The following is a 12,696-nucleotide window of genomic DNA, read 5'->3' as shown; positions in this document are numbered from 1 at the left end:
AATGGAATCAGTGGTGTGGGATGAAAAAAGGAAGTGGGTAACAAGTAACTGGTTCCCAGCAGGAGCAAAAATTTCTAATATGAGCCAAGGAGAAGCCATTTACCAGCTTTATAGCTATAACTTATTATGTGATTGGTATACAGTCTCAGGACCACAGAGAACACTCCCCACAAAGCAAAATCACCAATACAACCTACCTCTGTACATTTAATCATTATGTTTTGTCTTTTTCTGTTCAGAGGCTAATGTGAACATGCACTTACACGCTGCATGTACACCAGGTTATAGCCCAGTTCATACCTTTGGGGGTTTTCACTCTGTTTGCATCATGTGCATATAAAGGTGTGTCCTGCCTTTCCTTTAAGCTGGACATTATATATTGATGTGGTCTCCCATGGCTGTGTATCCACTAATTGGGCTCAGTCCCTCTCAGCCCTTATCCACATACATGTCACTTGACAAATGATAACGTTTTTAATATTAGAGTTAGGACTATTCCAATTATGGTCACCGTGGAGTGGCGAGACGGCTTTTGCATTATTTTTTTTTTCTATCAAAAAGCATGTCATCTAAATACCGCATATTATTTTCATGGACTAGGCTGTTTATTTATTTACTGCAGGATATTTAATCATGTTTCGGTCTATTGTTTTCACAGTCAACAAAGAATGCTGGGAGATTTCAGCTCTAAAGCCTGCAGACAAAAATGCAGCTCTGACCTAAGACACAGGCTGTAAATCTGGATAAATATCAAGTCAATTAATGTATTTTTATGATACTATTATTGTCCTACATCTATTAAAACAAGTAGACAAGTTGTTAAAAAAAAAGTGTGCAAGAGACGACAATCCTGTCTTCTGCCACAGACCGGGATCCCACCGGGTCAGATTCAGCCCAATTAGTCAGCTAATTGCTGCAATAAACCCACCTTCGTCCTGTGAAGACGTTATAAATCTCCTCCGCTATATTTTACATGTAGACATCGCCCCTTGGGATGCTCGTCACAAGTATTTTATATCCTGGCCACAACTCTGCAAATTAATAAGGCTCCGGCCGCTTCTCTGTGCGCCAGATTTATGGCGCTATACATCACTCAGCCTGGGTCACGCGAGTGCGCCGCAGCAGTGCGCCAGGACTGCTCGAAATTGCCAAACACATCATCCAAATGGGCGCAGCCGATCTTACCTGTCACTGTCCGCCGGCCGCAGTGATGGGAGGCGGAAGCTCGTGTTTCGGTCCAGCTTTGACTGACTCTTTGTCCTCTTTATTGAGCCTTTTAGACGCTTGCTGAAGAAGCCCTGCGGGGAGAAAGCGGGAGGTGGTGAGAGCCTGGAATGTCAGTGTGAGGAGACTTATAAACCATGCATGCGCCTCTGGGAAATGTAATATGCAAATTGCCATTTCACCCATGGGAAGTAACAATCCTAAAAGTCAATATAGACCCTTTAACGAGCCTTGCCAGATGACTTCGGATAAAAGCCAAACCAAAATCTCAATTTGCAGACACGTGTTCCGGGGTGTTGCCCCTCGTCAGTGCAAAGTATGAGATCTGATTTGGCTATCCGTGTTTTTCACATGCCCATTATAGTCTATGGGTCTGTTCACGTGTCCGGGTTCTTTTGCGGATCAAGGGACCACAACCCCCCTCCAAAAAAAAAAAATAAAAAAAAAAAGAGACATGTACACTTTTGATCCGACAGATCTAGCTTGCTAATGCAATGTGTGTGTGAAAAAACTGGATGACCTACTGATGCCATCTGTGATTCATGCGGTTGAGGCATTTTTTATGGTTTAATGGGTTAAAAGCAGCTCCAAATTTTTTTTTTAAACAAAATGAAGTTTGGAAAAAAAATTCATTACACATCCTGAGGCTCCTGCTTCACAAAACTAAAAAATGCTGTCTGCACATTGCATCTGTGCCCTAACCAGCAAGGACAAGTGGCGCACATCTATGTAGAGCGCCATTTACGTGACAGAGCCCACAAGAGTGCCCAAGTCTGTATCGTCATACCTTTCTTTTTTCCCCACAAGTATAGCAAAGCGCTGATGGCTACGCTATTCTATCCAGAAGGCGGGGATCACACACAAAAAATGCATAATGGAAGACATGAATGCTGTGTACATAGGACCCGAGATAGAAATAGGAGAAGGGGTGTACTTTAAAAAAAAAAAAAAAAAATTGCAGATCCAACTTGCATTCGGCACTTGTGTAATACTGGAGGACCACCCTTAGGGGCGCTGTAATGGCTTCCATTAGTATTTGTCACTGCGCATCTTTGACTTCTCCAGCGGCTCCATAAAACATTAAACTACTTCTTCACACAAGGGGATAAGTCAAAGACTAATATTTCCAGGTGTTTTGTACAAGACACAGGGATAAATGCTCCGTAACAATCAGGATGCGGTCACATTGAATGGAGCTGAATACGTCCCCTGGAAATGAGGAAGCCTGCCCAAAACAGAAACGCTCCAGTTACAGCGATGCCGCGGGGACGGATCTCAAAAGACGCGTCGTCCGCCACGACAGTAAATGATTCATTATCGCAGTAGAGACGTTTCCGCTTGCAGCTGCCGGCACATTTCAAGATGGAACTCCACTTTCCAGCAGATTTTTCCTTTGGCTTATAAATGGGGGTCCCATGCACCCGAATATGATAACGACCCCCTGAATGCATTGTGCCCCCCGCACTACTGGAATATGATCAGGGCAAAACCTCCACGATCAATGAAAAATTCTATTCACTGACAACAAGCGCAGGAAATCCAATGAAATAAAAAAAAAAAATTGAAAAGTTTTCTAACTTTATTGATATGAAACTATTTATAAGAGTTATTACAGATACAATCAGAGAACCCTTTTAGAAATCTGATCTAAGACGTTAATCAATGTCTACGTGTGAATGGTAGAAGGCGAGAACCATAAGCTCATTGAAGACCTGCTGAAATTAACAGATCTTCTGCGTCAGGCCCTGAAATGCGTGGCTCACAGATGGAAACTGACCAATGTTTTTATAAGCTTTTCCTAGAACTGCGTAATGGTCCCTTAAATCAAAAGCAGATTAAAAATATTATAAGCATGATCTTACTGCCCTCCAAAAGAAGTTAAAACTGCTTTTGCTGCACATACAAGTCTAAAATGCCTATAGACTATCACAATTCTCATGCTCTCTAACTTGCCATCCACGCATTTTAAATGGTTACCCCTTTTCATTAACATTCTTCCAGCACTATAGGTACTGGAACTACCTTATCCTTACCCTCTCTACTCAGCCAGGAACTGAAAGCTGCTTCGGTTATGACTCCATGCAGTATAACAGACAGAAGAGCAACACAGAAGACCGGCAACACATCCTGAATCCATCCCGACTGAGTCAGAAGGGAGGCACCTAGCAGCTGGCACTTTGAAGATTATTTGGAGTTGAAAACATTGAAGTTGTCATCAGAAAATGACCTATTGCTTATATCAGGTTTTCATCTGATTATTAAAAAACAAATATAGAAGGTTTGCATTTTTAATAAAGGTCACTGGGGCTTTTTTAGATCTATACTTCCTGTTCTTTCAGGAAGAGTTTTCAGAAGGCCCCTTATCAACAGAGGCAGGATCGCAATGACAGGTGATCAGATAACACAGGACTCACCAATCACAATAGAAGATTACTCCCCCTCCTTTCACTATGACATTTGCACACGCGGCTGCATGTCTCTCGGCTGTTAGACAGCCACAACACATGCAGGGATCGGTGTGAATGAGGGTAATGTGAAATGTGCATGTAGCTGAACGGTGTGAATGAGGGTAATGTGAAATGTAGCTGATCGGTGTGAATGAGGGTAATGTGAAATGTGCATGTAGCTGAACGGTGTGAATGAGGGTAATGTGAAATGTGCATGTAGCTGATCGGTGTGAATGAGGGTAATGTGAAATGTAGCATGTAGCTGATCGGTGTGAATGAGGGTAATGTGAAATGTAGCATGTAGCTGATCGGTGTGAATGAGGGTAATGTGAAATGTAGCATGTAGCTGATCGGTGTGAATGAGGGTAATGTGAAATGTAGCATGTAGCTGATCGGTGTGAATGAGGGTAATGGGAAATGTGCATGTAGCTGATCGGTGTGAATGAGGGTAATGTGAAATGTAGCATGTAGCTGATCGGTGTGAATGAGGGTAATGTGAAATGTAGCATGTAGCTGATCGGTGTGAATGAGGGTAATGTGAAATGTAGCATGTAGCTGATCGGTGTGAATGAGGGTAATGTGAAATGTGCATGTAGCTGAACGGTGTGAATGAGGGTAATGGGAAATGTGCATGTAGCTGAACGGTGTGAATGAGGGTAATGTGAAATGTAGCATGTAGCTGATCGGTGTGAATGAGGGTAATGTGAAATGTGCATGTAGCTGAACGGTGTGAATGAGGGTAATGTGAAATGTAGCATGTAGCTGATCGGTGTGAATGAGGGTAATGTGAAATGTGCATGTAGCTGAACGGTGTGAATGAGGGTAATGTGAAATGTGCATGTAGCTGATTGGTGTGAATGAGGGTAATGTGAAATGTAGCATGTAGCTGATCGGTGTGAATGAGGGTAATGTGAAATGTAGCATGTAGCTGAACGGTGTGAATGAGGGTAATGTGAAATGTAGCATGTAGCTGATCGGTGTGAATGAGGGTAATGTGAAATGTGCATGTAGCTGAACGGTGTGAATGAGGGTAATGTGAAATGTGCATGTAGCTGAACGGTGTGAATGAGGGTAATGTGAAGATATTGCAATGGGTGAAAAATTCACACAAAAATGAGTTTATGGTATACAGGTGTTTTCTGCCAACACTCCGGTTTTTGGTGCAAAAAAAAAAAAAAATAAATTAAAACACGCAACGTGTGAACATACCCAAACATTCCAGGACAGGCCTCTGTCAGTGCAACAAGGCGGCAGCTAGATTAATTCCTTAGTGATTACCTCTTTAGACAAAACAATTGTGTTTTGCTAATTAAAAGTATTTAGGAATTTATAACAACATTTTTACTCAGTTATTTATTTATTTCTATTCCCAGAGAAGCCCTTTAATTTGAGCGCAGAAGATATTCGGGTCCATCTGGTGCGCGGCTCGAGTCCTGTTTATTAAACCTTATGTTGCGTTACTCCTGCTAATAGCTAATTACTCTGCCGCATACCTAAAACCCATCTCACTTGGTTTACAAATTATCATCAAGTTGGTTGTCGCTCTTTATATAAATCATTCCGACTAAGTCTCTGTGAATAAAACCCGCTATTGGGTCCTGTAATTAGACAATCAATGTTAATAAGCCAGAGATAAACCTCTAACGACGCTCCGGGCATTCTGCGCAACAACGCTCCGATCAGCTCCCATAAGCAATTTCATGCACAATATGTCTGTGTGTTCAGCCGTCATAAGAGACATGTAAAAAAAAAAAAAAAAAAGGAGATATTTGGAGATTTCATGAGGACCATTTGCTGCTGATCCAGTGAAGTAGAAACTGTGATTTTCTTCTAGTCATTAAGCATATGCTTATAAAGATAGATTAGATGGAGGAGAAGAAGAAACCTCATAGACATCTCCACAGTCTTAACGCTTGGATTTCAGGATCCTGCCCGATATATGAACCTATAATAATTCATAGAAATATATTGGCAGCATGCTATCTCATGGCTTTGACCAGCTTCTGCTACATAGTCCACGCAGAAAGAAAAAACACTTGTTACCATTTTACATGGTCACAGTCAATTCAAGAACATTTTCTAAAAGTAATAGTGCAGACAAAAGTATATATAAACATTTAGCAATATCTTTCATTAGGTTGATATGCCACCATTTTTCTATGCCACCACTTCTCCCACCAACCTCCTAAATTCATTGCGTGCTCTGAAAAATGGTTTAAAAGAGGACAGACTGCGAGATCCTTGAGAAATGAGAGGGAGAAACAGGAGGAGAGAGAGTAAGATAAACAAATCATGCTTCTGCTTTCTTGTATCCACTCCTGAGCTGGATTCAGAGCTACAATGCTCAGTACTTCTGTAGAACATCCTTCATGCTGCGCTACTGCTTTTGTTTTTGTGTTACAAAAAGACAACAGAAAAGGAATCCCCTCATGTCTCCATGTACTTTGTATGGGGAAAATGTTAGCACCTAGTTTCTACCCACTAGTTCAGAGAGAATTGAAAATTGAAGAAAGGATGTGGAGGGGAAAAAGTGGCGAAATCTGCGATTTATAGTAGAAATCCATTTGGACTAGTACCTGGCCCGCTCTTATACAGTATTTCACCTTGCTGTACTGAAAAGATAATACCAGTCACTGCCCAATGGCAAGAGTGGGCAAGTTTCTTGAAAGAAAAAATAAAAAAACTTTTTTACAATTCTGGACAACTCTCTATTAGTTTTTGTATTACTAAATTATTTTTTTTAATACTAAAAATTAGTGACCACCTCTGCCACTAACAGGTAGGGCAGACTGAAAACACAGATGGAACCAAATATCCCTCTTATCTATTTGCAAATCATGGGGGAGATATTTTCAGATTGTTGGGCCAATTATTTTGGGAGGGGATAAGGCTACGTTCACATTTGCGTTGCGTCGGACGCAGCCGCGGCGACGCATGCGTCATGCGCCCCTATATTTAACATGGGGGGCGCATGGACATGCGTTGTACTTGCGTTTTGTGACGCATGCGTCACTGTGGTGCATGCTTCAGGGCGCAGAGGACGCAGCAAGTTGCAGTTTTTTCTGCGCCCAAAACCATGCAAAAGTAGACGCATGCGTCACAAAACGCTGCGTTGTGCATGCGTTTACATTTGCGTTGTGCGTTGCGTCGCCAAAGCTGCGGCGCACAACGCAAATGTGAACTTAGCCTAAGAAACACCCGTTTTCGAAGTATGTGTAATATTGCAAAAATAAAAAAAAATAAAAAAAAACATCAAGAAACCCCCTAAACGCTAAGCTCACAAATGCAGTTTGCACAAAATTTACACCAGAGGTTTCCACATTATAGTGGAAAACTATAATGGCTATAGGCAGCCATTTTAATGAGTAGCGCACGAACAATCCAAGATGTGCCAAGTTTATTAGCAGGCATACTTAATAGGAATCGGTCAGCAGGGTTTTGCTATGTAATCTGAGAGCAACATGATGTAGGGGCAGAGACCCTGGTCCCAGCAATGTGTCACTTACTGGGCTGTTTCAATAAAACCAGTGTTTTATCAGCAGGAGTTTATCACTAGAGGACTAGATATCTCGTGCCTCTTAGACCAACCACACTACCAGCACTGATTAGCAGTTTTCTGTCAATATACAGTGTACACAGAAAGCAGCCAATCAGTTCTATGGGAGCGGGGTTATACAGGGCTCAGCATTCAGAGCTCTGCTAGATCTTCAGCAAGCTAAACTCTGATTGTATCAAAACTGCTGCACCCACTAAACTAAAGTGACACATGCTGGAATCAGGGTCTCTGCCTCTACATCATGATGCGGCCATATTACATAGAAAAACCTGCTGACATATTCCCTTTAATAAATTTGGCATTTGTTATTCCAATAGACTTTCTTATGAGTGTTTTCAGCAGTCTATAATCCCGTTTGAAGTCTATAGATTGGCATAAACCGTTACCGGATTGTCACGCAGGTGAAGCAGAGTCACACCTCATTTTGGGGAGCTTGAGCTTACTCATTACTGTAGAGAATTAACATTGCAGGTTGCTATAAGCCGCCTGGTCTGTGGTCGCCAACGACTGTGAAACTACAACTCCCAGCATGTATGGACAGCCACAAAACTTACTTCTAAGATAGGAAACCAAGCCCATGCCGAAAGACCAGAAATGACCCGGACTGCGATGTTCTATTACTGGAAGCAGCAGCCTCCCAAGACTGATGGTAAAACCAATAATCGGGATATCCCAGCACAGAAGATATCCAAAACAGCAGCTTATCATATTAAAGGAATATTGATCCAAGATGGCGGGAACTCGTCTGGAGGAAGGTGCGTCTTAATGCACGGTGGCACTGGGGCAGGATAATTTCATCATAATAATGCAGAGTTGGGAATCACTGACTAGAAGTCCGTAATGTGAGACCAGGCAAGAAGAAGAGAGAACGCTGCCGAGAAGAGCAATGTCATCATTTCCTCTATGGAGAAGATTGTGGGTCCATCAGAACCTGACCAGGGGGTTGGAAAAGGGGTCGGGGACCAAGTCCTACATGCAATTCTTTTCAACTGACCCAGAGGTGAGGCTGTCCATTAAAAAAGTGGTTCCTGAGTGAAGGATACAACCTATATTACTTTAGCATGCCTTAAAGGGGTGGGCCATAGTTAGAAAAAAATGCAGGGCGGTCTTCTTCCAAAAACAGCATCATCCCTTTTTACAGGTTGCAGATCTGCTCTACTGAAGTAAATGCAACAGAGATTGGGCTGTTTTTTTTTGGAAGAAGGTAGCCATGTTTTTCTAATCTTAAAAAAAAAAAAAACCTTTAAAAGAGGGGTATCACTAACCGTTAATTGGGGGATATCTGCTAGATATGGGATTAAATGGTGTACCCACATTCCCTTTAAGAATGAAGGGGTAGTCATGTAAGTGCGCTGCCATAAAAAAACTGTGAGACTGATGAAGGTGGCCAAGTACAATGTTTGGCCATTGATTCAATGGGGCAGCTCCATTCATCCCTTCTGGGACCACAATCCAGTGTAAAGGGGTTCTCTCATAATATTAAGTTACGAGTCTTTTCCATTTGGCGCTAAAAGCCTGAAACGTGCATTACATCGATAAAATATTCAGAATTTCAGTCCAGTTTAATGAGCAAACCAGAAATAATTCACTTGTTTGTCGCTGACCGCTTTTTAGACTGACCCAAAAATTATCCCTTTTTTTGTTTTTGGCAGAGCATTCAGTCGTATAAGAAGCCATATGCTGGAGGATAGTAATGGAAACCGCATACGGAGGAAACGTACAAATATGAAAAGAACTCACAATTATTAGAACATATAAATGAGATTCTTGCAAACAGTATAAATTGGGTTTTATTAATGACTGGTCGCGCCTTAGGCTATGCTCACACAGAGGTTTTGAGATGTTAAAGGAAAAACACGAGTATCTTTTGGCTGAGTTTTTGGAGTAGAAACTGAAAAGAATCCACAAGTTTTTAGGCAGTTTTAAGATCTTGAGAGTTTCCGCTCCAAAAACTCAGCAAAAAGACTCCGCGTGCACATGACCTCAGTGGAAATGGAATCAGAAAACTCTCGTTTTGGGAAAAAAAAACAATCCTGAAAAGTTTCCTGAAAACTTTTGGAAGAGTTCTTTTCCCGAAGATTCTTCTTTGCAACTTTGTGATTGGACAGTGCGAAGTTTGGAGAGAATTCCTTCAGGATTCACTTGGAAAAAAAAAAAGTGACAAAAAAAGTGACATGCTCTTTCTTTCTTCCACCAAATGTTTTTCAAAGCCTCTTAAAAAAAAAGTTCTCATATGAATATCAAAGGGGACTTCCCATTGAAATGAAAAGGAAGATTTTTTAATGTTTTTTATTTTTTTTTTTAATAGTTTTTGGGGATGATTTTGGAGAGGTTCCATTTAAAGAAAAATGTCTAAAAAAGCAGCACTCAGTGTGAACTTAGCCTTTGTAGGGAATATACGCAGGGATGTAAGTGGTTAACTAGGGAAATCTAAAAAGCATATAGATTAGGAAGCTTTACATATATTCTAGCTTTAGAATCTGTTCACTGCCATTGTCCACAAGGATGATGGTTATGTGGAGGGAAGCAAAGGTTAAATGTAACCGGTCAGCAGGTTTTTGCTATTTAACATGAGACCCTGATCCCCGAGATGTGTCACTTACTGGGCTGTGTGCTGTAATTTCAATACAATCAGTCTTTTATCTGCAGGAGATTATCATTACAGGACTAGGTGTCATGTGCCAGGCAGTCCAGCTAATGTGTGTAATCCCGCCCCTCATCACTGATTGGCAGCTTGCTGACCATGTATACAGGAAGCTGCCAATCAGAGTTGTGGGCGGGGTTATACAAAGCTCAGCATTCTGGGCATCGCTACTTTTACAGCAGAGAAAGCTGGGTTTTTATCAAAGCTGCATCAAGCAGCCCCATGAGTGACACATTGCTGGAATCAGGGTCTCAGCCCTTATATCATGCTGCTCTCAGAGTCTATAGCAAAAAACAGACATAAACCCTTATATCTATGTCCCATAGCCAAGGGTGAGTGTATGCAAATCATAAACTGCTGCCCTCTACTGCATAGAAAAAGAATGTTAAAAAAGGAAGAGCAGGTTCCTAGTCACATCAAAGGTCTATGTTATTTTTTATTGGGGTCCCATAAAAAAAAAAGAAATTCTGATTGTCATGTAACGCAGCTGTATTAAATTGCACCAAATTTGGGCCTAAAAGCATTCCCATAAAATCATCATATTAGCCGGAAATTTCCACGATTTGGTCTCATTAAGTCAGAGCAATGTCTGCTGATCAAACGTCATCAGATACAGCCTGCGAGACCGCCGGTCAGACGCAATGATGGGACTAAACTTCATTTTACAACAAAAACGTGTCACTCACAGCGGCGGCAGGTTCCCTGGGAAGCAATTAAAGCTGTAATGTTAGCACATGTCAGAGCCAACTAGCGAAGACCCAGCAATCCGCATCCCCCATTAGGATTTCATCTGCCCCCCCAGCAGTTCGGCTGCACATCACAACCGATATGGTAGAAGGATGGGAAGGAAGATTCTGGGGACATGCTACAACGTAACCTGTGGACTGTAGATTATGGGGGCTTATCCCGCAGATATTGCGGATCTGTACCCGTTCCAAGCACCCAAACCCCATTGACTACGTATAGGACGACACTACTTAGTATGGGACCCATACATGTAATGACTGGACATTAAAGAATGATCTCAATGTGCAATTATCACAATGATATGTAGATGACAGATTCTACACCGCAGACGGCTGCAAGAATCCCTCCCATACTTCTTGATCTCTGAATAATCAGACTAATAACTTTTTTTTTTTTTAGAATGTTTTTACAAGTTTTGGTGGAAATTTTTTTTTTCATGACGATTTCTGACTTTTTTCTAGTCACCCACATTCACTGCAAGTGCTGACGGAGCGTACGGATACATGCCGCCAAACAGGGCTGGACATAGATGGAGGAGGGCTGAGGATGCATTACCAGGACGTGTTCACACAGAGGCAGCTCGGTGGTCAGCATTGTATGGTGGCTCAGTGGTTAGCACTGCATGGTGGCTCAGTGGTTAGCACTGCACTGTGGCTCAGTGGTTAGCACTGCACTGTGGCTCAGTGGTTAGCACTGCATGGTGGCTCAGTGGTTAGCACTGCATGGTGGCTCAGTGGTTAGCACTGTTGCTTTGAAGCACTGGGGTCCTGGGTTCAAATCCCACCAAGGACAATATCTGCAAGGAGTGTGATGTTCTCCCTGTGTTTGTGTGGGTTTCCTAGGGGTCTCCTGGTTTCCTCCCACACTCCAAAGACATACTGATAGATTGTGAGCCCCGATGTGAACAGCGATGATAATGTCTGTAAATAGATGCAGAATATGATGATTCTATATCCGCAAAGCAAAATAAATGGCGATATCTGAGGCATACATCCAGGGCTGATTCTTTGGTTTCTGAGGCAAATTTAGGGTTAATCCACATCTGACTACTTAGTGCCATTTCTGAGCAAAGTCACATTAGGAAAAATATATATATATTCCGGCAACGTGAAAACAGGGGGCGGTTTGTGGGTGCTATTCATGTAGATAAAATTTGTCCCAAAATCCATGTTTAATACTATTTGTTTAAAAATACTCTTTTTCTCTTAAAGGGGTTGTCCACTTTCTATTAATGTGTGTAAAATGTGGCGCTCAACTTACTAATCGTTCTTCTTGTGCCATTTCTGTATGTGAACAATGGTGACCTGCGCGCTCCTCATCCATATTCTATACACGTGGCCATGTCGGTCTCCGGCTGTAATTCCATCTGTGCATCCCGGGCCGTGGACGCATACAGTATAGGGAACACAAGCTCCTGTTTGCACTCCTCGGTGACGCCACGCACAGGTTTCCATCGCTTCCATGCACTTCCTTAGTGCCCAATGCCCGCGGGCAGCCATGCAGGTCGTACACACCGGACGCCTATCCCTCTGCCGCTAGCGTTTGTGGTCCAGGAACAAAGCGGCTTCATGATATCGGTCGCACAAGATTTGCCAAAGTTGATCTGTTTCCGGCTTTTGCATTTTGCCAAGTGCTGCAGAACGTTGGCTGCAATAGCGCGAATGAATAATATTCCCATTCTTTAGGGGAGAGGTGACGGGAATTTTTGATACTGTGTAGTGTGTTATACCTCTACAAGCACGCGGCACAGTGTAGACGAGTATACCGCCATGTTGTGCACTTGCAGTGCCGGCCGGGCACTTAGAGGTGGGTAGAGTGCTGGGACTGCGGAAGATCGGAGCACCGGCAGCTGGAACATCTCAGCAGGTTTCTTCTGACCTTCACTTTTGCTGACGGAGTTGGCTTTTGTTACATTTCCCAGGACCAGAGGAGCTAGCAGCAGACGGCATTCCCTCACATCCAATTACACTCTCTGCTAGACAAGAGTAGGTCCTTGCCGCAGCGGTATTAACACTACCAGGGGCATTCATACGGCACCTAATGTACCATCATCCCGCCGTAGTGACTCTTAATCAGAT

General features: G+C 42.5%; 1 protein-coding gene across 8 annotated transcripts in view; it reads right to left on the bottom strand.

The window, feature by feature from the left end:
• The window catches only part of RASAL2 (RAS protein activator like 2), a 260,823-nt gene that overhangs the window by 51,337 nt on the left and 196,790 nt on the right, over positions 1 to 12,696 (bottom strand). For all 8 annotated transcript variants that reach the window (XM_077275986.1, XM_077275987.1, XM_077275985.1 and 5 more), the window contains one exon: positions 1,186 to 1,298. In XM_077275986.1, coding sequence (XP_077132101.1) covers positions 1,186 to 1,298 — 113 coding nt within the window. The remainder of the gene's footprint in view (positions 1 to 1,185; positions 1,299 to 12,696) is intronic.

The sequence above is a fragment of the Ranitomeya variabilis genome, chromosome 8 (assembly GCF_051348905.1).
Source record: "Ranitomeya variabilis isolate aRanVar5 chromosome 8, aRanVar5.hap1, whole genome shotgun sequence".
NCBI lineage: Eukaryota > Metazoa > Chordata > Amphibia > Anura > Dendrobatidae > Ranitomeya > Ranitomeya variabilis.
Note: the sequence above shows the minus strand (reverse complement) of the source record. Positions and strands in the feature narration are given on the sequence as shown.